Source organism: Panicum virgatum, chromosome 9K (assembly GCF_016808335.1).
Source record: "Panicum virgatum strain AP13 chromosome 9K, P.virgatum_v5, whole genome shotgun sequence".
In the NCBI taxonomy this organism is placed as follows: domain Eukaryota; kingdom Viridiplantae; phylum Streptophyta; class Magnoliopsida; order Poales; family Poaceae; genus Panicum; species Panicum virgatum.
Window position 1 is genome coordinate 10,754,826 of NC_053144.1, and position 24,072 is coordinate 10,778,897.

The following is a 24,072-nucleotide window of genomic DNA, read 5'->3' on the forward strand; positions in this document are numbered from 1 at the left end:
GATTTTGTGTTGCCCAGGTGACGCATTGTTAGATATGAAGCTGAAGCTGAATGCTGACGGCAATCAGCTCTCCGACTGGAACCGGTTACAAATCAACCCCTGCACCTGGTATTCTGTTGTGTGTGACGAAAAAAACAATGATGTTCAAGTGTAAGTTTGTCAATGTTTCTATTCGCTCTTGTCAATTACTCACGGATCACTTAGTATCTAGGATTGATCACGAGTAAACATTCCACTACATTCCTGACAATGATCTCTGAAGATTTCTGAAGACTTCAAGTATCATTTGGGAGGCATTGGCTTGACCATTTTACTATCGACTTTGGTGCCCTTGCACATACTACTCCCTCCATCCCAGGACATAAGGCGTGGTCACACTTGGCACGGTCTTCAATAATAATATTTGACTCTTAATATCTCCTATAATATAATGTTTGTAGCAACAAAATAATAGTTATATGAATCTACTTTTAAATATAAATATAATGATATGATTGTTATAAGAAAAAAGTATATGCCATCCATCAATGTGCAAAACTCAGCGTCAGTGAGCTATATAGGCCTCAAATTTTTTTTTAAAAAAAACTTGATAAGCCATAACGTGGTTGTCAGTTTTCCTCAGTTTGCTCCGTTGCTATGATACCTTGTCCTTACCTGATGCCCTCCTGCAGAAAATTGCTGGTGGCATAACAGGGCAGCTTGGCAAGCTCTCTTGTTTCACAACCTTAAATTTGGAAGGCAACCTTTTGGCTGAGCCAATACCAGTTTCTCTTGGCAGGCTTTACACAGCTCCAGCTTCTGTATGCACTGGAACCCTTGAGCCTCTGTTCTGTATAATACGGTGATTGACCTTCCCGTTTTTCCCTTTCTGTTTCTTTGCAAGGATACTGAGTGAAAACCATCTCAGTGGATCTATTCCGGATACGCTGGCAAGCATACCAAGCCCGAGAGACATGTAAAGGGATTAACACTAGCGTCAGTGATTTTTGCCCACAAGGCCTCACACATATGCGATTATCCTTCTCACTCATTGACTAACCCGTTTCTTGTTGTGATGACAGTCGGCTGGCTCACAATAACCTGTCTGGTCAAACACCTTATCGACTGTTTCACCATGCACGTTACAAGTACTGCGGGATCACTGTAAATCTTTATTGATTTCTCTGTCAGTTTTGAGGGCTAGCAATGGTTCATTTCCTTCACAGTTTCTCCGGCAACCTGAATCGTGGGCCAAAATTCCACCGTTCTTGTGCCTCACATGCCTCTTACTACCAAGGTAACATGCCATATATTTTTCAGTTCTGCTGTAACCATGTCAGATAAAAGAGAGTATCTTTGCTACTCGGATGACAGAACTAGAACATGGTGCTGGGACGTGAGAACCAAAGCATGGCCATGGCGGGACCGGCCGTGGACCGCGTAGTGCCCCAGAAGCTGAAGAGGGTAGCAGCAGTGGATCGACGAAGCCTGAATTCAGGACCGCCTGAAATGCTCTCTTCGCAACTGAGATAATAAAAGCCGTAAGGACAGGCTGCTATGGTAGGTGGAGTATCCCAGTGTTTGAATCAAATGGGCACACGAATCTTGAAGCAGAGCCAACGGCTCAAGATGACGCCTTCCTCCGAAAGCGTCTTTAACGTTACGTTCTCCCGTGTATCTCGTTAAGATAGACCTGCTACCGTGGGCAATGTCTGGAGCTTAATTTACTAGCACATGTGTACCAGAAACAGTCTAGAGAGTACACAGACAAAAAGTATGCGTCCGACCCAACTCGCGCCCTGTTCGGTTGCACTGGAACAGCTGGGCTGAAGTTACTATAGCTACAGTAACCATTTATTATGCCGCTCTATTTTGTTTCAGGTATGCGCAGTAACAAGACGCTACAACAATCAGCTGCTACAGTACTCGCTCTCTCACAAATTCAGCGGCTACAGTATCAGCCCTGCCCATCTGGTGCAACCGAACAGGCTGTCGAAAGCTACGTGCGGCCAACGAGCCCGTGCAGCTGCACGTCACTGTAGCCTTTAGCTGTGCAATGCGCATCATCTGCTTCCTTTTTTGTTCTTTTTTTAGCAAATGTGTAAATCAGTGCAAATATGCTCGCGATTCAGTTTGTCCAGTTGACATGCACGCAACAGTCCAAGACTTGCGCATTGGCATAAAGGGCGGGCGTGTGCAGGAGGGAGTGGCACGAGAGATTCGGATGCTGGGAACAGTGCGTTTGGCACGAGCAGCGAAAAGGGAAGGATAATGGTGCCGGACGAGCATCTTGTTTTGTTGGTTTAAAGCTGGAAAAGGAAAAGTTTGACGCCTTTCCCTCGAATGATTTACGGCACAAAAGCCAGCCGACTTTCCGGGCCTTCGTAATTAAACTCGCAAGCCGTACTACTTCAGAGTTGGAAGCCACCTGCGCGAGCTGCGCTCCGACGGTGGCGCGCCGCCGCGGCCGACGCGCCGCTCGGCGGACGGCGGCGGGGGCGCGCTCGGCGAGAGTGAGTGACGCGACGGGCAACCCCCGCAAGAGCCGCTGCGAGTTCGGCAACTGCCGTTAGCGCGAGAGCCGCGTCGGGGCTCGCTAACCGCCTGCCGTTGGCGCGCTGTCGTGGGTCCTGGCCTTCCATTCCAACAAGACAAAGTATCATGGGGCGGTCGGTCGCCATTACCGGTGGTATCCACCCACCGTGTTGCTGCCGCACCTGTACTGACTGCTCCGTTTACCCACCGTTTCACCTCGGAAAACCTGTCGCGTGGACCGCCAAGCAGGAGCGGATTTACAGGGTATGCCAGTAAGGCCACGGCATACCTGCAAATCCAGCCAATACAAGGCAACCCATATATACTTGCCGATGAATAGCATCCGTGCCTAACTTTTTTGCTTTTGAGTGCTGCTCGCCCACCTTCTAGCGACTGCAAGGGGGCAGCATCTGGACTAGAACGCACAAGTTAGCTCAAGTAGCAAAACTGAACGTGAGGAAATCTATTGATTTGCATGATTCCGTAGATAGGAATGGCTGCATTGGTGTCGGTGATAAAATGATCAGTGACCACCACCGATTGAATTGCTTCGGTTATATCAATTTCTAGACTTCTTCTGACAAGACACAACTAGTAATTGTTAAAATGGTTGTAAAGTTTGCTAGGTTTCTGATTTGGAGAAACGGTTGATTACCAGATCAAGTCCAAAGTCATCCAAATACTTTGCTCTATCGTATACTCAATTTAACATAAATTTTCATAATTTTGATCACATAACTCATTCTTGTGTTCTAGAGAGTGCTTTTTAATTCAATCTTATGGCAATCTATCGGCCATGCCAGCTTGAGTCTCCTCTTGTTCATTGAGCGATTTTAGATATTAAGAAACCATTAAAATGTATTACCATGCTTTCAGGTACTTACCCTTGTATACTAAATTGCTTGGCAAATTTTAATTTTTTCATTAGATTGTTCACTGTATCTTACCAAATTATATATTGAAATATTGATCCGGTATACTCTATATTAAAATCCTAGATCCACCACGGCACCAGCCCACGGCCAAATCCATCTTCCAACGTTTTTTCAAACCGAATAACATTTGATAACAAGGTCATGTGGGTCGGGGTCCTAACCAACCTATCATTCTTCCATCAACAAAGGAAGCGTTTAGTTCCCCATCCAAAAATTTTTGGATGTCAAATCAGCACTTTGACCGGATGTCGAAAGGACTTTTCGGACACTAATTAAAAAACTAATTTTAGAACTCACTTGGAAACCACGAGACGAATCTTTTGAGGCCTTTGACCGCGTCATTAGCACATGTGGGGTTACTGTAGCACTTATGGCTAATCATGCACTAATTAGGCTTAAAAGATTCGTCTCGTCATGTACATCCAAACTGTGTAATAAGTTTTGTTATTTAATTACATTTAATGTTTCATACATGTGTTTAAAGGGGAGGTGAAAATTTTTGGGACTAAACGCGCCCAAAAATAAAAAAAAAACGCAACCTTATCATTCATCCGTGTACCGGGGGTCCCACGGGACAGCACAAAACAGGGCGGAGACAGACCAGACGCTACGAAAGTGTGCCGCCCAGCCGAACTCGACAGCGACGCGCGGGCAACAGGCCGCGCGCCCGTGCAGCGAAGCCGTTGCCTGCCCGCCGTGATCGCGCTCGCCTCATCTCCCACCTCTCGGCGAATCCGCAGCAGCTGGCGGCAGCATCCGCCAAAGACCAATTCCACCTTATCCGGCGGGGGGCGAGAAAGGGTGGTTCGAAAGATCCACCCACCCACCGGGCCGCCGGTTACTGGGAGCAGACCTGGGCGGTGCTGCAGCTACCGGCTGGCCGAGTCGCGCCTCCGCCAGAAAAGCGATGGGCTCCGGTCCCGGGACAGCAGCCTCGGTCAATCCCGGCGCCTCGAGTCAACTGGCACGGCCCTCCACCTACGCCTTCACACGCGCGGCGCCGGCGGCGGAGAAGAAGGCGATGGGGAGGCGGGAGGCGGCGTGAGCCTGCGAGCCTCGGGGGCGCGGCGGCGAGCGAGACCTCAGACTGACGGAGGTGGGCGCGCTCTCTTTCTCCGTCCTTCTCTGTGTTTGGGTTGTCTGCGTGCGCGCGCGTTCGTTTCTCGAAGCCTTGTACGTAGCAAACTACTAAGAAAGTAGTCGGACCTCTTGCTTGCTTTGGCTGGGATTCAGCTATGCGCTAGTCTCTCTGGAAAGGTTCAATCTGTTTCTGATTGACTTCTCGGATATTGTTTCGACATCTTGCCAATTGCTGTGCCCGTACTTTGTAGACATCAAAATTCAGGTTCTGATATGTTGGAAGTTGGGAATTCGGGGGCTACATGTCCAGAGATTTTGGGACCATCTCAGGGTTAGCTGCCTGGCTGGTTGGGCTACAAATGGGGGAGAACAGTCAGGGGGGTGGAGGCTTCTGTTGTCCAACAATCCTCTAACCGATGCATGTGTTTGTGTCCAGCAGTATTTTGGGGAATAATACTCTGCTTGTTTCACTGCGTTACTCCACTAGAGGACCTGCTTCCGCTCACAAAATTAGCATTTCACCACAACTTGCTGCTAGTATCGAGCCTTGATAGGCTGCTCAGGTGTGCAGTTCAAACAAGTGCACAAACATTTGCGCTTTGACCTATCTTTCTTCGTTTATTATGTGCTCTGAACTGGTTTCTTTGTGAACCAGGTCGGACACGGACAGCTTGGGTTGCTACCAACGTGATCAGTTTGTGTATGTTCTCTCATCAGGCAAAGTTTTCCAAGGAACTACTCTGATGCTACAGTAGTAAGAGAAGGAAGATGGAGCTGCTCAGCATCATTCTAATTGTCGCATCACTCGTCCCATTCTCAGCATCTGATCGTCAAGGTTCCTCTTACTTACATGCCCATTATACGATCTTTCATTTTTTTTTAGTCCACTTTCATATCACTGCATAATTTTCAAACCCTGACTAGTAACAAAAAAGTATATTTTGTTTACTTAGGTGATGCCTTGTATGATATGAAGCTGAAACTAAATGCTACTGGCAGTCAGCTTGCCGACTGGAACCAAAATCAAGTTAACCCCTGCACCTGGAATTCTGTTATTTGTGACAATAATAACAATGTTGTGCAAGTGTAAGATGCAGCTTTCGAAGTTTTTCTTCACTCTCTTTTTTAATTTTTGTACTGCTAATTTGTTACTAAATAAATCACTTAGCTAGGAGCTTGATTGATTTGGTTTTACGTTTTCTACAATCATCACAATGAGCTCTGAAGGTTTCTAACAACTCCAATTATCAGTTGAGAGGCATTTGCTTTAGCATGTAATTATCAACTTTGATGCACTTGCACGTTCAATCTGCAATATTTTAATGTGCAAGAGTCATCATCGATCTATATGATAGGACCTCCAGTTTGTTCTGAGTTTACCTTCCTGATGCCCTGCTGCAGAACATTGGCTTCTATGGGATTTACTGGAGTTCTGTCACCAAGAATTGGAGAGCTGGAGTATTTGAATGTTCTGTAAGTGCAGTCTCATAGATTGATGATGCTCCTAAAGATTTTATTATGGTTGCTCTGATGCAATAGCTACTGTGCTTATGATTCTATATGGATTAATAAGGTTGTACTAATAACTGAGTATTAGCTATTTTGTTTGCTTGCTAGATGAAGTAATGGTTCTATTATTATTTCATATCACCATGAACTCCAGGTTTGTTAAAAGCTGTGTATGATATTGCAGGTCCTTGCCTGGTAACAACATCACTGGTGGCATACCAGAGCAGTTTGGTAACCTCTCTCGCTTGACAAGCTTAGATTTGGAAGACAACCTGTTGGTTGGGCCAATACCAGCCTCTCTTGGCCAGCTTTCAAAGCTTCAGCTTCTGTATGTACTCGAATCTCTATTCCTTCGTTTTACGAAGATTCTATAACTTGACATTCCCATTTTCTGTTTCTGTTTCTTATCAAGGATACTGAGTCAAAACAACCTCAATGGATCTATTCCTGAAACGCTAGCAAGTATCTCAAGCTTGACAGACATGTAAGGTTTAACACTCAAGTTAGTGATTTTTGCTCACGAGAGCCCACATAGATGTCTTATGGTCATATATGTACTAACTATTTTTTTTCTGCATGATGGCAGCCGGCTAGCTTACAATAAACTCACTGGTCAAATACCTCCTCAGTTGTTTCAAGTTGCACGTTACAAGTACTGTGGAATAAGTGACCGCTCTAAAACCTATGTGCTATCCATGTTTGTTAATTTTGAGAGCTAACAAGCTTCATTTCCTTCACAGTTTTTCTGGTAATAACTTGACCTGTGGAGCAAACTTCCTCCATCCATGTGCCTCAAGTGTGTCTTACCAAGGTAACAAGCCATACATTGTTCTGTTCTTTATCATAAAGTTGTCAAATAGCACAGAGAACAGACTTCCTAATGGATGTTTATCAAATAATTAGAGGCATCTGATAATCTTTTCACTTTTTGATAGGTTCATCAAAGGGTTCGAAAATAGGCATTGTTATTGGAACAGTCGGAGGTGTGATGGGGCTTCTCATCCTAGGTGCTATATGCATTATTTGTAATGGAAGGAGAAAAGGTCATCTACGTGAAGTATTTGTGGATGTATCAGGTTGTGCATCTGCTGCATTTTCATCACCTTTGCTGCAGCTAAATCTTGTTGATTAGCTAAAGAAGTACTGCAATCCATATAATTTCATCATATATTAAATCAGAAATGAAACCAATAAGTTCAAGCAGACGTGGGGTGCTGAAACTCAGCTCTCTCTCTCTCTCTCTGAAAAAAAAAATCATGGTTTCCAGAACTGGTTTATGTTATCCAGTGTACTTCTTTTGAGTGGCATATTTCTGCTTACTGCACCAGTTTGATACTGATGATGGCATAGTAAAAACTAGTATATGTAGCTGTGTTTCTTAGACGACATGTCAAATCTTACAAGTTCCACAGTTGAAAAGATATGCATTTAACTAACCGATCTAATTTATTCCACAGGTGAGGATGATCGTAGAATTGCATTTGGCCAGTTGAAACGATTTGCATGGCGAGAATTGCAACTTGCAACTGATAATTTCAGTGAGAAAAATGTTCTTGGACAAGGGGGTTTTGGTAAGGTGTATAAAGGAGCACTTCCAGATGGTACTAAGATTGCTGTCAAACGGTTAACTGATTATGAAAGTCCTGGTGGAGAGGCTGCCTTCTTGCGTGAGGTTGAGCTGATTAGTGTTGCAGTTCACCGGAATCTTTTAAGATTGATTGGTTTCTGTACCACGCAAACAGAGCGCCTACTTGTTTATCCTTTCATGCAGAATCTTAGTGTAGCCTACCGTCTACGAGGTACTTTCTTTCTTAAGTCTCAACCAGCTAATCAGTTGTTTCATTGCATACAGTTCTGAACAATGACTACTCTATGAAGTTCCTCAGACCATTAAGCTACTCTATGAAGTTCCTCAGACCATTAATGCTTATAGATTATGCAACTGATGCATTTAGAAGTTAGCTTAGTGACTTCTGTTTCTGCCAATCTGCCTTTAGGAAACTCTGTTGAAATAAATATTTCATATGTTCAGTTACCTTGATCTATGTATTATGTAAGATCTAATTCTGCACGACTTTTTTGTAATAAAGTGTTATAAAATGATCTAAATTTACCAGGTAGGTGAGACAGATCTAGTGTACAGAGTGGGTGCACCAATTCATGGCATCTAGTAATTCTAGAGATTTATTATCTAGCTAAACTTGGACAGGATCAGGCAGCATTTGCTTCTTTTCTTGAGGATACTTAAACTGTTCCTCAGTAGGAACCTCTTTAGTATCACTATGGTTCCATTTTTGCTGATTGTACAGGTCATAGTCAGTCTACTATTTCTTACATTTCATCCTAGCAAAAATCCTTTTATCATGTATGGATAGCTAATTACATTAATGTATATTACATTCTATACATCCAATGAGTGGATAGCCCCCAGGCCGGCGACCGAGGTTCGATCCCTGGCACTGGCACCGAGGGGGCCCTCTGTTGCCTCCTCTAGTGAAAAAAATGAGTGGAGAACTTCAGCACCTTTTTTTAGCAAAACTTCCACACTTCTGCTATTTCCCTTCCATTGTGTTGTTTTTGCAGCTCGTCATATATATCCTTATCTAATACATGCTTATCATGTCTACCATTCAGAATTTAAACCTGGGGAACCAATATTAGATTGGTCTGCAAGGAAGCGAGTGGCTATAGGCACAGCTCGTGGACTGGAGTATCTGCACGAGCACTGTAATCCTAAGATAATACATCGTGACGTCAAGGCTGCCAACGTCTTGCTTGATGAAGGCTTTGAACCGGTTGTCGGTGATTTTGGCTTGGCCAAGCTGGTGGATGTACAAAAGACATCCGTGACTACTCAAGTCCGAGGAACTATGGGTCATATTGCCCCTGAATATCTATCCACTGGAAAGTCATCCGAGAGAACTGATGTTTTCGGTTATGGCATAATGCTTCTTGAGCTAGTCACGGGACAGCGTGCCATCGACTTTTCACGCTTGGAGGAAGAAGACGACGTGCTATTACTTGACCATGTAAGCCCATTCCGCTCTTTTACAGCTGATCATCAATTCAAGATGATGTCCGAGCTTTGCTTTGTGTATGAAGAGCTTTAAGTGTTTCAATAAAACTACACACGCCACATGAGATTTTTCTTGGGCGGTACACTCACGATTTTGCTGCAAATTCGCAGGTCAAGAAGCTGCAAAGGGAAGGTCGTCTCGACGCCATCGTCGACCGCAACTTGAACAGCAACTACAACGCGCAGGAGGTGGAGATGATGATCCAGATCGCGCTGCTATGCACGCAGGCCTCGCCCGAGGACCGCCCGTCCATGTCCGAGGTGGTCCGGATGCTGGAGGGCGAGGGCCTCGCCGAGCGGTGGGAGGAGTGGCAGCAGGTGGAGGTGACGCGGAGGGAGGACTACGAGCGGATGCAGCAGCGGTTCGACTGGGGCGAGGACTCCATCTACAACCAGGACGCCATCGAGCTCTCCGCCGGCAGATAGCGGCGGCGGCGGCGTGCCAGACCGAGCTCGCCGTCGCAGTGGCGGACGCATACGGCATCGTCTACGACGCCTGTAAAATATCTGCTAGTACCTCTTTGGTGTCGATACTTGATGGGGTAGATAAAATTAGGTACTGCGTCGTACATGCTGTGAATACGGATGGTTACGATGATTTACGGCCCCCCATTCCTGCTTGTACCTCTGGGGGAAGCTGGAGACGCATGTGCCGCCCGGTTTAAACCACATGTAGACACCAGCTTGACGAAGTCGGGTCGGTGTCTGTTGTATTGTTTCTGCTGTCACGTGCTCTGTGTTTAACTTCTACTTCACCACTGCTCAGCTTGTTGAGAATCTAGATCTACCTTATCGCTTCAGATATTCCACCATTGACCACTTGCTTCTAAGGCTCCTGTCAGATGAGATGAGTAAAACAAGTTCTTCAAAGAGAGAAAAAAAAGATGAGTAGAACTAGGAAGCCGCCGCGTTGGAACGTTGGTTTGTTTGCAGCGGAGCACACTGCGCATCACAGCTCATGGAGCGTTGCATGTCTTTCAGACAGCAAGGAGTGATGGCTAGCATTAGCAAGAGCGTGTCTAGCACGCACGGTACGGCGCGGCCGTGCATCACTGCTCGCAAGCCGACGCGACACGAGCCGTGAACCGCGGCGGGCCGCGAAGTCTGCAGCTATCCACGCCTCCACCTCCACGGACCACCGGTGCTAGATGAGATCGCATCGCACCCAACCCACGGCCGCCCCGACAGGCCTGAGCATAATCCTCCGCGACGCACGCGGCACGCCTCCCGCAGCGGCGCAGCCCCGCTGGCCGCTGCAACCATCAGTAGCGCGCCGAGCCGCCGTCCCGGCGAGGCGGATCACCTGACCGAGCCCGCGACCCGAGAGGCCGGGGCGAAAAGAAATGACCCGTCACGTGCCCGGGGTGAGCGAGACCTGCAGGCATCCGAGTCGCACGCTGCCAAAAGGCGGCTGCAGCTCACCTGACTTCGACCGACGAGAGCGTGACTGTGCCTGACTGCCAGTGAGTGGAAGGAGGAGACGCTTGAGCTGAGCTGCGGCGGCGCTGGGATGGGCGCCGCGGGGTCTGCGGCTCCGCCGGCGGCGGCAGCGCATTGCCGCCGGGTGCTGCTGGCCCTCGCCCTCGTGTCGCTCTGCGGCCGCGGGCTTCGCGTGCGTGCCGCTGGGGCGGACACGGGCGGCCTGAGCAGGGACGCGTTCCCCAAGGGGTTCGTCTTCGGCACGGCGACGTCCGCGTTCCAGGTCGAGGGCGCGGCGGCGTCCGGCGGCCGGGGGGCCAGCATCTGGGACCCCTTCGTCCACACCCCCGGTAACGCATCGCATCACGAGTACTAAGCAGATCCTTCTTTAGCTGCTAAGCGCCAAGCACAGTGATTCCATTGCAACTCCCAAGTAATCATTTCCTGCTAATTTTGCAACGCACGCTAGCCAATGTCTTACTTGGGAGTAGCGAGGGGAGGAGTAGCATAGAACTCTGCTCGAGTCTCAAAGTTGAGGGGTTGAAAATGAAATGGATCCACATGCCTGTGCTTATGAAATTAGATGCTAACGCTGTCTTATGCGTAATGAACAGGAAATATTGCTGGAGACGCGAACGCAGATGTCGCAACTGATGAATATCATCGCTACAAGGCACGTCGCAATCAAATAAGACCCCCCCCCCTCTGGTTTTAACTTATCACTTAATCTTTCGGTTGATTGATGGATCAGACCGTTATAGTTACTTCAGTGGCGATGAGGATGCTTTCTTTTCTGTAGTTGCTATCAATATCTATTTTTAACATGAACAAATATGAAAAGTAAAGAGTAGAGTATCCCAAGTAAACTCAAATCGGGGAACAAGCAATCTTAAGGCGTCTCAAGTTTCTCGGTAGTGTTGTGAGCAAAGCTCAAAGTTGATTTGACATGAGCTAGGCTTGTTGCATCAAACTGCTTTACAGTATATGATTTTAGGAAACCTCTTGAGCCAATATTTAATTCTTCTTTAGAAAATTAGGAACTATTTCTGTCGTCTGATATTTAGTGTCTTTATGCTTGTACAGGAAGATGTTGATCTCATGAAAAGCCTGAATTTTGACGCATATCGGTTTTCAATCTCTTGGTCCAGGATCTTCCCAGGTACATAAATTCTGACTCTAAATATAGCATGTACTTGAGCTGTTTACTTGTATGATTAATAGATCCATCGGTATATCTTTGGTTTATCTAGATGGTGAAGGAAAAGTTAATGAAGAAGGTGTACAATATTACAACAATCTTATAGACTATATGATTAAGCAAGGTAATGATTCAATCACGAAAATTCAGCCTTCAAAGGTTTTGCAGCAACATTATGTTCCTCTCTGAATGCTCCCTTCAAAACTGAGCAGGGCTTACTCCTTACGTCAACCTTAACCATTATGATCTCCCACTCGCGCTTCAGAAGAAGTACAAAGGCTGGTTAGGCCCAAAAATTGTGTAAGTGAGAAACGATATTCATGTTGGAATTTGTATAGGATCTTTTACTATACTCTGTATGACCTTGCCAACATTCAGTACACACATAGTTGAGACTCAAGGCTTCATTGTTAACTAAATATATGAACTTGTCTGGAAACATTGCCACTTATCCCATTGCAATGATTGCAAGATAGGATAGTGGTTTGATTTTGAAATTTTGAGTCTATATCTAGGCAAATTTTATGAAGGCTTAGTATTTTTACCTGCACAGACAAGCATTAAGGATATTATTCTATCTAGTTATATATTTCATTTGTTCTTATTTTCTTATAATAATCTGCAATGGGTTTCTGGACTTTATTTTCTGCAGGGACATATTTGCTGACTATGCCGATTTTTGTTTCAAGACTTTTGGAGATCGAGTCAAGAATTGGTTCACATTAAATGAGCCAAGGATAGTAGCATTTCTTGGCTATGATACTGGAGCTGACCCCCCTAACCGGTGCACCCAATGCGCTGCCGGTGGGAACTCGGCAACAGAACCTTACATTGTTGCTCATAATATTATCTTATCTCATGCTACTGCAGTTGCAAGATACCGAAACAAATACCAGGTATTTCCGACTGAAAAGAAGAAACATATATAAATTATTGCATATACTTTTCAGGATTAGTACCAGGACAATATGCATGTCTGGGACAAAAAATAGAAACTGATGCACTGACATTGAAAGTGTCAATAGTATGATAATTTGCGTGTATGCAGCAAGTACCCCAAACATGCAAGTGTTAATTTTTGTGTTTCTTAATGTATATCATGCTGTGATGGTCCTTCTTATAAGAACTATGTAGTTGACTAGCAACAAATGAGATTAAGTGCTGACAAATGCATCATGATACACTGTGTTCCAAAATTAGTTTTTTCTACTTTCTAGGCAAACTAAACCTCAAACGACCATCCTGTACTGCATTATTTCTTACAAAGCTCCATTTTTGCATGCTTTGCTGAAGCCATCTAGTGGCTGAAATTGTAATATTTGAAGTATATTCTTCATTATTTATCATGAATACAAAAAAGAAATTTCTTGCTGCAAGATCAAAATGCTCTATTTTGCTGATCCAGAACTAGTTTCTTTTTTCCCTATAGGCAACTCAGAAAGGCAAGGTTGGGATAGTTCTAGACTTCAATTGGTACGAACCTCTTACCAACTCAACGGAAGATCAAGCAGCAGCTCAAAGAGCCAGGGACTTCCATGTTGGTTGGTAAGATCTTATTGGCAAATATGTGAAGAATTACAATAGTTTATAAAATACAGTTATCAAAATTAACCCTAACAAATGGTCATAATTCAGGTTTCTTGATCCATTAATAAATGGACAATATCCAAAGACAATGCAGGACATTGTAAAAGATCGGTTACCAAGTTTCACACCTGAGCAAGCTAAGCTAGTCAAGGGCTCATCAGATTATTTTGGGATCAATCAATATACTACATACTACATTTCAGACAAACAAACTCCTCAGCAAGCAGCAACAAGCTACTCATCTGATTGGAGCGTTCAATATAACTGTGAGTTACCAACTTACTTTTCTGGTTCTCTGTGGTTCTATATGTGTCACTACAGTTTCTGAAGACATCATCACATTCTTCCTTCCCGTTGAACATTGCAGTTCAAAGAAATGGTGTGCCAATTGGACAGCTGGTATAAACTTTTCCCTCTTACCACTTTGAGTCCTAGTTTTTTTATATTGGTGGTGCAAGATTGGCAAGTGCAAAATAGCATTGAAATTCTCTGATAAGGAATCCATGCGTAGGCACACTCTGTTTGGCTTTACATCGTCCCAACAGGCATGTCTGGAGTTGTGAACTACCTAAAGGAAAAGTACCAGAATCCAACCATCATTATATCTGAAAATGGTATCCGAGACAGCCTATGTCCTTCAACTGAAAAACTTGCATTCCCTTCTATGCTGCTCCTTGAATCACATTGATGAATCACGGCGCCATGAATATATGCCAGGAATGGATCAACCTGGAAACCTGACGCGCGAGGAGTACCTGCACGACACCGTGAGGGTCGATTTCTACAGGAACTACCTCACGGAGCTGAAAAAAGGGATTGACGGGGGTGCGAACGTGGTCGCCTACTTCGCCTGGTCTCTCCTGGACAACTTCGAGTGGCTGTCGGGCTACACGTCCAAGTTCGGCATCGTCTATGTCGACTTCACGACGCTCAAGCGGTACCCCAAGGACTCAGCGTACTGGTTCAGGGACATGCTCTCAGGGGTGGGCTCAAAGTCCGCCACCCCTCAGACTGGTTCAGATACTTCAGCTGGCAGTCCAGCTGGTTCGGCTCCAGCTGCCTCGAGCGGCCCTGCCCTCCTGGTTTCTCTGCTGGTCTCCTTGTTCGTGCTTGTTCCTTCCGCCTTCATCGTTTCTTCCGCTTAGAAATTATTTGGTCTAGTGTAGCAGCACTTGATTTGTAGCGGACGCCAGCAGCATGTTCATTTTCAAGACATGTTGCAACAAAGAGAAACCTGTTGTGCGAATTCAGGGCTTATTTTTGCCCCCTTTTGCCATGATTAAGAGCCAGTTTGGTACCGATATCGTGTTTACTGGATAAATATATATTATGCTGGTTCATGTATCTGCAGTTCTGCACTGATTGAGCTGAGCTGCCTCTCTGACTGCCTAACCTCCAAGAGTTATGCCGTCGAGTTCGTTGTCATGGTGGGTACCGGCTGTCTAGTGGATGTGTTCTTTTCTTTTGTTTGGCGATTGAGTGGCGAGTTTTCATATACAGATTCCACATACCGATCCATTCATAAGTTCACATGAGGTACAAGCATAGATATCGCCATTGAAGGAACCGCTTGAAAGCTTGAAGGGCCTAGATGAGCACTATGAGAGTTCATAGACCCAGACGAGAATGTGGGACCTGCTGTGCATTTTCACTCTTTACTAAACACATTTTTATCTTTATTAAACTAGCACCACATGTTACGCCATCAGCAGTAATACGGTAGTTTGTAAAAATGGTAATCAGATTTACAATGTCAGGCGAATTCCAAGTGGCTTTAGATACAGAAATGAGAAATCCAACAGTAGTCATAACTGAGAACGGTAGTACTTAAGCCCATTTAGAATCTAAATAATTTTGCACGGGTCACAAAAACAACAAAGATGAAAAAATGACCTACAAGTAGTGATGAGGAAAAGTTAACCATCCGGAAAACTGACGGGTGACTTCAGCAAAGTTCCCATTTTGTTCAGCTTTGCCCAGTGTTTTGGATGGCCCAATGATTCTATCAAGATCCAGAAGTTCAAAGCCGTCTCAGTGCTAGGATTTCGAAGAGGGATAAAATATGATGAACTGCCATCAATTGCGCGCTCCATGGTAATTATGGTTTTTCTGTTGGTCTCCTTGCGTTTCCTACTTCCATCTCTCTTCAAGTCTTGTTCACTTCTTGGTTTCCTATCGTCCATTCAGGAAATGCTTTATCCTGCTTAGTTTGTAGTGGACGCCAGCAGCAGCAGCATGTCCGTTTTAAATACATGTTGCATCGAAGATGGATGGGGACCTGTCGTAGGCCGTCGTTTTCCCTTTTGCATGCTTCTGTGAACTATTAGGTCAGTCTCAGTGGAAGTTTCATTGACACAGTTACCTAGACCGAAAACTAGATAACTGTGTCAGATGAGTTTCATGGTGATGAAACTCTCTTCACATCCCATGAAACTCTAGCCTTCTCTCTCCTTGCCATGTCAGCAATGATGGTATTTAATGGCATGAAACTATCCATAAAACTGTCTTTTCGCGCGTGTCTGCATTGATTTGACCAAGCTCCATATTGCCCCTGTACTCCTTGCATTCTTTATTGGACTAGCAGCTTTGGGAGTACAACGCGCCATGAAATGATTGAGATTTGAGAAGGAGCACGCGCGAATGGTTGCTCATCGATGGCTACGATAACCCTCGGTCCGCTGCTGGGAGCCCTGGACGGATGCTAAGCTATCATGTAGTACTTTCAGAGTTTAACTATACGTCCATCAGAAGAGACGCACAGCGCGATGATGGTAAAAACTAAAAACAATCACGTGATCCTTTCGCTGTTTTAGGTTATTGTCCTGCAATCGTTTAGCCAAAAAAGAAGAAGAAGTTATCCTGCAATCGCTGCAGGGACTTCGGAGCATGCGAAGGGTGTGCCCTCTCTCACCAACCCCACCGTTTGGATCTTTGGAATGAAGGCGATCATCAGCGGGGGGTTTTTTTTCAGGAGAAGTTGTAGATAAATTGCCAGCCACTGCTAGGACCGTGTTGAGTCGGAGTTTCGAACCAAGTGTACATGTTCCACTGCAATTACCATAGCGCTGGAAAAGTTGGCGCATGAATCAGAATCTTAATGGGAACATGGGCTCGATCTGCCGAAAGCTCAAAATACGATAACCCAGCCAGCCAGATCTCTTCCCACATGCTCGTGTTCGTCCAAGGGGGCAGCACACCCGGACAAGGAAGGTAGCGGCGGCAAGACGGAAATGTCCCGTCCCAGACCAGGCAAAAGACTCCCGAGGCCTGGCTGTTTCACGAGGCAGGCAACCAGCAGCCTGAGCTGAGCGAGACGCGCGCCGCGACACGTTCGTCGCCGCCACGTTCGTGGAACGTACCGTCACCAGCCGCGCCCACGAACGCTCCCTGCACATGCGCGCCGAGGCGGACGGGGCGCGCCGCGACGAACCCGGGCGAAAAAAGATCGCGCCCACCCACCGCAAGCCGACAGGGGTCGTGAGCCGGCCGCCATTTCCGGCCGAATTGCCTCACATCGATCGAGCATGGCAAGCCGAGGACTGGAGCAGCAGACAGGCGCGGCCCACGCGGGCGCGGGCGCGGGCGCGGATCAATCACCGGCACGGCGCACAGGCCGCGTCGACGGGCTGCCTGGCCCCCACGCGCGCCGGATACCGTCAAGACTCGGGCGCGCGCGCACCGCCAGGGTCCCCATCAGGCCATCATCATCGGGAGAGATGCCCCATCCACCACACCGACACCCATTGATGAGACGCCACGAGGTGGCCAGCGAATAGAAATAGGGGACAGACCAGCTAGTGCGCCAGCACAGTCTAGCCTGCTGCTGCTGGCCACTGCTACTGTGCTACTAGCTGACGCCGGGCCGGTGGGGGTGTGAGCGGGCTGCGGCGAGCTGCCACTGCGGCGGTCGGCTGGCGGCGGCCGCGCGAGAGGAGTGGAGCGAGATGAACGCTCGGTGGGCGGTGCTTCTCGCGCTGCTGGTGGCGAGCGCCGGCGCCGGCGGCGCGCGCGCCGCGGGGCTCGGCGGGCTGAGCCGCGCGTCGTTCCCCAAGGGGTTCGTGTTCGGGACGGCGACGGCGGCGTACCAGGTCGAGGGCGCGGCGTCCACCAACGGCCGGGGGCCCTCCATCTGGGACGCATTCGCGCACACCCCAGGTAGCGAATCGTCTCTTACCTGCTTCGCTTCGTTCACATGTGGAACTACACTGCGGTAGTGAGCTCTTGTGGGATTACTAGCTGGTTAGGACATTTTTGTGCGGTGGGGGTAGGGGGACAAGAGAGTGTGAACCAAATACAGGAATGTTGGACGACAACTAATTGATGTTGATTGGTACGCCAAAAATTCATTAAGATCTATGCATCTTGGTCCTCATCAACTGTGGTAAGCTGTTCACCTTAAACTACTTCCTGGTTCCAAATGGTCTTGCTAAACTTGACCATCAGACTCAAGTTGGTAAAGTAATGTAATGTAACCCCCCCCCCCCCCCCCCCATCTTTTGAAATTTTTGTGCCTATTAAGACTTTCAAATGACCAGGAAATGTTGTGGGAAATCAAAATGGAGATGTCGCGGTGGATCAATACCATCGCTACAAGGTAGTACTTGACTATGAGAATAACTTAACCCGATCTAGTTTTTTCGCAGGCAGATAAAATAAGAGGGTCTGATAACCTTATACTGCATTCCTTTGTTCTGCTACAGGAAGATGTTGATCTCATGAAAAGTTTGAATTTTGATGCCTACCGATTTTCAATCTCATGGTCCAGGATCTTCCCAGGTAAATAAATCTGACTTAAGTTGTAGCACGGCAGTGTAAAAACAAGTTTTTAGATGTCACTACTGCTTAATTACTGATACATCTTGGTTTATGTAGATGGAGAGGGAAGAGTCAATCCAGAAGGTGTAGCATATTACAACAATTTGATAAACTACCTGCTCCAGAAAGGTATAGTATAAGTTGGAATAGGATGATTGTACATCTGAGACTTTCACTGGAACCTTTGTAAACATGATTGAATGTCTCCTTGGCAACTGAGCAGGCATGACTCCTTACGTCAACATTTACCACTACGATCTTCCTCTTGCACTCGAGAAGAAATACGGAGGGTGGTTAAGCTCAAAGATGGCGTAAGTCAATCTTCAAACTAATCAATGTTGATATCTGGTCATATTTATATAGATGTGTTTCTACATTCTATGTTTTCACAAATGAATACTACACAACATAAGTACTCGATTCTATGCTAGCCTTGCTAAATGTGTCATGCGTCTAATGTCACAAGTTATAGAAGGAGAAATCCAGATTATATTTATATATCTATACAATTTGTTTTGTAGAGACCTGTTTACAGAGTATGCTGACTTCTGTTTTAAGACCTATGGCGATCGTGTAAAGCACTGGTTTACATTCAATGAGCCAAGGATAGTAGCAGCGCTTGGTTATGACGCTGGGTCAAATCCTCCTCAAAGGTGCACCAAATGCGCCAATGGTGGGAATTCAGCAACCGAACCTTATATTGTAGCCCATAATTTTCTCTTGGCACATGCTGCTGCAGTTGCAAGATACCGTACAAAGTATCAGGTATTTTCTTCTGAAAACCTCATAGAATTCCCCTGAAAACAAAAACTATGGAGCTATTCTCGGAGTAAATTGTAGTACGTTAGGATCAGCTTTTTGGAGTGTTAAACCGATGTTACTTTATTAAATGAAGTGTGCAATCCAAAATTATTTTTGTACAGTCTATATATCAATATATGTCGGAACACTGTTCAACATACTTTCATGTTTTTAACTCTGTTCCTCATGAAATGCATTAACTTGCTTTCCTAAATAGTTGGACCCATACCTGCTGATTGTCAATAACATCTTCCATTGAATTTTCTGATGAAGAATGGCATAATATTTTTAAAACATAGGCTGCTCAGAAGGGTAAGGTTGGTATAGTTCTGGACTTCAACTGGTATGAACCTCTTACAAACTCACCTGATGACCAAGCAGCTGCTCAAAGAGCTAGGGACTTCCATGTTGGCTGGTGAGCTATATGAATGCCCTCTGTTGGTACCTAAGTTTTGATAAGAGAAAACTGCAAGTGATAATATCATTAACTATTGCATTTGATGCAGGTTTGTTGATCCATTGATAAACGGACATTATCCACAGATAATGCAAGATCTTGTGAAAGAGAGACTGCCCAGGTTCACTCCTGAGCAAGCTAAATTGGTCAAGGGCTCAGCAGACTATATCGGGATCAACCAGTACACAGCCAGCTACATGAAGGGCCAGAAATTGCTCCAGCAGACGCCTACTAGCTACTCAGATGATTGGCAAGTTCAATATGTTCGTGAGTATCTTGACTTAAACAAGCTTAATACAAATATGTTTACTTTAAGATATTTTCAAATAACCTTCACCTCATAAATTATGTAGATGAAAGGAATGGCAAACCAATTGGACCACAGGTATGCAGAGGTTCCCTTCACTCCTAATTATTACATTGTTTACTTAACTAGCACTAGATATTATGATGATATCGTCACTGGCAAATTTAATAACTGTGCAGTAAACCCTTACTAATCATTTCATGTACATGTAGGCGAATTCTGATTGGCTTTACATCGTCCCGACGGGAATGTATGGATGTGTGAACTACCTCAGGGAGAAGTATGGAAATCCAACAGTCTACATAACCGAGAATGGTACTGAATAGAATCCCATATTTCTCATATTCCACATTTGATGTGAATATGTTTGCATACCAAGGTTGAAGGGATCCCATGTAGTATCAATCCTTGTTTCATGTTTCCAGGAATGGATCAGCCTGGAAACCTGACCCGCGACCAGTACCTGCGCGATGTGACAAGGGTGCGGTTCTACAAGAGCTACATCGGCCAGCTGAAAAGGGCCATTGATCAGGGCGCTAACGTGGCTGGCTACTTCGCGTGGTCTCTCCTTGACAACTTCGAGTGGCGGTCAGGATACTCGTCCAAGTTCGGCATCGTCTACGTGGACTTCAACACGCTCGAACGGCACCCGAAGGCTTCGGCCTACTGGTTCAGGGACATGCTTAAGAAGAATTGAGATTTCTAGAGGCCAAGCCTGAAGTTACCATTTTGCTCAGCTTTGCCTTGTGTTTCGGATGGCCGCCCAATGGTTCGAATCCAGCTCAGCGTGCTAGGCTGTCAAAATGGGAATAAAAGAAGAACAGAACAGCCGCTCCAAATTGTGCATTCCATTTATGATTTATGGCCAGAACGTTGTGTGTTTCCTGTGGAGTTTGAGCTGTGTGATTGTTGATTGAAATATTTAAAATACTTGATCACGAGTGGTGTCCAAAATTAGGGGGGCGGCGAGCGCCCGTCCTAACAAACTGCAACAAAAACAAGCTCCTTCCTTCCTCTCCGTCCGCTGCCTAAGTTTGCCCTCCTCGGCAAACCGCAGCCAAAGCCATCTCTCGAAAGATGCATCAGCCACACGCGCGCCACCACTTTGCATGCCGGCCTCCGCCAGACACGTACCGCTGCTCGATCCCCGCGACCCCGAGCCCCGCCCGCGCGCCACCGCGTCGTCGCCATGGCCACGGCGCCCCTCAAGCTCGCCGCGCTCGCCGTCGCGATCGTCACCGCGGTCGCGCTCAGCTCCTTCTTCCACTACCGCTGCCTCCACCTGCCCACGCCCTTCGTGGCCGGCGGCGGGAACCAGCTCATCATGGTGAGCAACGAGCAGGAGGTCGGCGAGGAGATGGACCTCGCCGACGGCATCGTGGAGCTGCGGTGCCACGGCTACAGCGAGCACGACACCAGCCGGCCCGCGTGGTCGGCGCAGGCCCTCATCCCCAGCGGCACGGTGGCGAACCTGACGTTCCCCGCCGTGCACGGCGACGAGGTCTTCGAGGTGCTCTGCTCCTACCGCGGCGCCAACCGGTGCTGGGCGCACGGCGTGCGGGTGTTCGGGAACCCGGGCCACGACAACCTCTTCTGCGCGGAGCAGACCGGCGGCTGCGACATCAGGTTCCGCAAGGACGGCGGCGTCGAGAAGGTGTACGAGGCCAACAGGCCGCTCGCCGCCGTGCAGCCGGCCATATTCATGGGGTTTGTGCCGGACTTCGACAACGCCAGGGACGGCGGGTGCGCGTCGGCGAGCTGCGTCGGGAGGGCGCTCAACAGGGTGATAGGCCAAGAGAGCTGCTGCGACGATTCCTGTGGGGGATGGGAGATGGCGACGCCAAAGAAATGATCCGTGCTCATGCATGTAGGACGCAAACTTGATTTCTTGTATAATGTAGAGCACTGTAATGGCATACATACATGAATAGAAGGCACTTGAAACCAGTTGGATCGAGCTAATATGACTTGGATGCTGCTGAATCGATCAGAGTTTTGCCTGTGAATCAATGGTTTTCTTGTAGAATCAACTATTTCAGAGTTTTTCGTTTAAAGAAAAGGTATTTCAGAGTTCAAACATAATCAGCAGCAACCATGGTGGCCAAAGTACGAGGCGTACAACAGATGAAAGAGGCACATTTGAAATGTTGTCATTGGAGCAGAGCATTTGCTAAAAGTCAAACCTTAAATCAAAGTCACAAATTGTCTACAACACAACAGGACAGTAGGTATCAACTGATTGATAGGATGTGGTTCACAATGCAATTGTAAGCTGCTGCTGCTGCAGAGGAAACAAAACATGCATCTTCTGAAGTAGTGTTCAAAACTACAACACTGAAGCAAAATTTAGAACACTATAGGTCTATAGCAATTGCATCCTTCCAAGGTCCAGCACAAGCATGTCACGGATTGATTGCTTAATCAGAGTCCTCATATATCCCCTCGTCATCAGAAATCTCATCAAAAGAGCGGATATCCAGTTGATAGCGCAACATGCCACCGATGCCACCAAATCCTCTGCAAAACTGTGAACCTCTTGAGATTTGTTGGTAACAAACTCAAGTGTGCACCCAAACTCTTTGTACTCGTTAGCAAACCATTCCAAGAGCGAGGTTTTATCCTGAACCTCCAACTCAGCATTGGTAGATGGATCACGGAACTGGCTCTGGTCAGCTTCTTGCTCTTTGTTCAGATGTTTGGTAATAATTTCTCCAGTCACACTGTTCTTAAGCACATATCTGTTGATATCAAGGTTTTCCCACACTATCAGCGTCTCCACAGCACCCATTTCAAGAGCCTTCAATGTGTCATCAACACCAAAGACATACTTCCCCGTATCTTGACTAATTTCTTCAAAATATTTTCCAATCAGTTTCTTCTCCTGTATGAACTTCACATTTGCTAGAATTTCAGCAGACAACTCAATTGCTTGGTTAAAACCATTCTCACTACCATATGAAACATCAATAACATTAAGTATTTTGGCCTGGAGACGCTGGTCAAACATGTCAGATTGGCTGAGTTCTGTCTTGAAATCAGCAGAACCAGCCAATATAAGTCCAGCAACATTTGGCTGACTGGTAGATGGGTTGATGAAAAACTGTGTAGCAAGTTCAGCCGTCTTTCGGACATAATTATGACGTTTTTCCATTCGAAGCCGAGCAAAACGAAGAGCAGATTGTCCTCCTCTTCCATGCTTCTTTGGTAGATCAACAGTGAATTTGTGAAGCACTTCGCGGGTGTTGCCACTCAGTGTGCCAAAGAGTTCCATTACCATCCATAACAATGAAGCCAAACTTGACATCAGATTCCAAGAGTTCATTCAAAGCTTCAGTATGGAACTTATTGTCACAAAGGTACAGAGATGCATTGATAGGCTTGAAGGGCTCAAAATCAATGGTAACTTTCTTTTCCTTGCCATCTTCAGTAACAATTGTTCCAGTGTAGAGAACAAGTCCATTTGGTGGAACCTTGTTGTACAGCTTCAGCCTCTGCTGAGCTGAGGTGATGGCTGCTAAAACAGATTGCCGATTTACTCTACTCTTAATGTTTGAAGCAGTACCATATTCATCACCCAACATCTTGGTCACACGTGAGATTTGATCACGTGGAGGCATAATCAGAGAGATCATGCTAGTACCATTGCCTCTAGCAGATTCCAATCCCTTGATCAACTTCTTGATCTTCCAAATCTGTTCTTGTCGGTTTCCTGACCGTCAGACATCTTGACAAAAATACAGTACTTAAATCACCTGAGGAATACCAGACGTAAAGACCAAGAGAGTGAGATAAAGAGAGGAATGCAGAAGCTGGGAAGCATCGAAACTGAACGTATGCAGATTGAAAATAGAGTAAAGCAAAAGGTTGATTAAAATAGTAGTAGAAATTGACTATAGCTGCTTTCTGTTGAAAAAATTGCTGTTGTATCATTGTAAGGGATTGAGTCATACTCTCCCAAAAACTAACATTGTAATCAAATATCATCGAAGCACTGATGCGAACATGTTACAGTAGCAAAGCAATAGCTATACCTCAAAACTTAATCCAATATCAACATATAATCTTCATCAACTTTGGTACACAGTATGATTGTGGTTACATGGACGTATAACTACATAATATTGACAAATGAACCACATATGCAAGCAGCATCAACAGGGGATTTGGATTCAAGAGCTCAGCTCAGCTCATAGCAAGGACTAGATCCTGGGGCACAAACGAGCGGTCAATCCAACAAGGAAGTATGCAGCTTCTCTCACCGACGACACAGCGAAGAGCGGTGGGTTCGCGTGCTTCCGGTGGAGAGCCTGGGCAGCGGGGAGGCGCCGATTGATTCGTCGCCTCGCCTCGCCTCGGCTCGCGGCGCCGCCGCCA

The 24,072-nt window shown here is 46.3% G+C and overlaps 3 protein-coding genes and 1 pseudogene across 7 annotated transcripts; 3 read left to right on the forward strand and 1 right to left on the reverse strand.

Annotated features, from left to right (window-relative positions):
* Window positions 1-4,120: 4,120 nt before the first annotated feature.
* LOC120650063 (LRR receptor kinase SERK2-like) lies at window positions 4,121-9,914 on the forward strand. Of its 5 annotated transcripts, none has more exons than XM_039927056.1 (13): window positions 4,121-4,545; window positions 4,969-5,092; window positions 5,247-5,364; window positions 5,483-5,615; window positions 5,931-6,002; window positions 6,223-6,366; window positions 6,451-6,522; window positions 6,625-6,690; window positions 6,779-6,849; window positions 6,974-7,114; window positions 7,496-7,837; window positions 8,673-9,067; window positions 9,226-9,914. In XM_039927056.1, exons 3-13 carry the CDS (start codon window positions 5,298-5,300, stop codon window positions 9,538-9,540), a joined length of 1,818 nt encoding a protein of 605 aa, XP_039782990.1. In that variant the 5' UTR covers window positions 4,121-4,545; window positions 4,969-5,092; window positions 5,247-5,297; the 3' UTR covers window positions 9,541-9,914. The 5 variants fall into 5 exon arrangements, with proteins under 5 accessions (XP_039782990.1, XP_039782988.1, XP_039782986.1 ...); XM_039927052.1 differs by having other exon boundaries at window positions 4,122-4,545; window positions 4,966-5,092; window positions 5,185-5,364; XM_039927051.1 differs by having other exon boundaries at window positions 4,122-4,545; window positions 5,185-5,364.
* Window positions 9,915-10,426: 512 nt separating this feature from the next.
* LOC120650064 (beta-glucosidase 8-like) lies at window positions 10,427-14,662 on the forward strand. Its single transcript, XM_039927057.1, has 11 exons — window positions 10,427-10,883; window positions 11,148-11,206; window positions 11,617-11,692; window positions 11,784-11,855; window positions 11,944-12,031; window positions 12,384-12,627; window positions 13,161-13,276; window positions 13,367-13,584; window positions 13,686-13,717; window positions 13,830-13,932; window positions 14,036-14,662. The coding sequence occupies exons 1-11, from the start codon at window positions 10,625-10,627 to the stop codon at window positions 14,461-14,463; spliced, it is 1,695 nt and encodes a 564-aa protein (XP_039782991.1). The 5' UTR covers window positions 10,427-10,624; the 3' UTR covers window positions 14,464-14,662.
* A 2,344-nt stretch (window positions 14,663-17,006) lies between these two features.
* LOC120650065 (beta-glucosidase 7) lies at window positions 17,007-20,636 on the forward strand. The gene is made up of 11 exons (XM_039927058.1): window positions 17,007-17,473; window positions 17,854-17,912; window positions 18,019-18,094; window positions 18,191-18,262; window positions 18,357-18,444; window positions 18,655-18,898; window positions 19,234-19,349; window positions 19,441-19,658; window positions 19,745-19,776; window positions 19,911-20,013; window positions 20,124-20,636. The coding sequence occupies exons 1-11, from the start codon at window positions 17,263-17,265 to the stop codon at window positions 20,393-20,395; spliced, it is 1,491 nt and encodes a 496-aa protein (XP_039782992.1). The 5' UTR covers window positions 17,007-17,262; the 3' UTR covers window positions 20,396-20,636.
* Window positions 20,637-21,823: 1,187 nt separating this feature from the next.
* On the reverse strand, window positions 21,824-23,442 carry LOC120650066 (annotated as a pseudogene).
* Between the last annotated feature and the right edge of the window lie 630 nt (window positions 23,443-24,072).

What these genes read in the sequence shown, in the direction of transcription:
- LOC120650063 (XM_039927056.1), top strand. Translation starts at nt 5,298, where the DNA reads ATGGAGCTGCTCAGCATCATTCTAATTGTCGCATCACTCGTCCCATTC. An exon ending in TTTCAAGTTGCACGTTACAA is followed by an intron (nt 6,691 to 6,778) that starts GTACTGTGGAAT and finishes TTTCCTTCACAG; the next exon opens with TTTTTCTGGTAATAACTTGA. An exon ending in CTCAAGTGTGTCTTACCAAG is followed by an intron (nt 6,850 to 6,973) that starts GTAACAAGCCAT and finishes ACTTTTTGATAG; the next exon opens with GTTCATCAAAGGGTTCGAAA.
- LOC120650064 (XM_039927057.1), top strand. Translation starts at nt 10,625, where the DNA reads ATGGGCGCCGCGGGGTCTGCGGCTCCGCCGGCGGCGGCAGCGCATTGC. An exon ending in TTGGTCCAGGATCTTCCCAG is followed by an intron (nt 11,693 to 11,783) that starts GTACATAAATTC and finishes TGGTTTATCTAG; the next exon opens with ATGGTGAAGGAAAAGTTAAT. An exon ending in TTGGAGCGTTCAATATAACT is followed by an intron (nt 13,585 to 13,685) that starts GTGAGTTACCAA and finishes TGAACATTGCAG; the next exon opens with TTCAAAGAAATGGTGTGCCA.
- LOC120650065 (XM_039927058.1), top strand. Translation starts at nt 17,263, where the DNA reads ATGAACGCTCGGTGGGCGGTGCTTCTCGCGCTGCTGGTGGCGAGCGCC. An exon ending in TGGTTAAGCTCAAAGATGGC is followed by an intron (nt 18,445 to 18,654) that starts GTAAGTCAATCT and finishes TTTGTTTTGTAG; the next exon opens with AGACCTGTTTACAGAGTATG. An exon ending in TTGGCAAGTTCAATATGTTC is followed by an intron (nt 19,659 to 19,744) that starts GTGAGTATCTTG and finishes TAAATTATGTAG; the next exon opens with ATGAAAGGAATGGCAAACCA.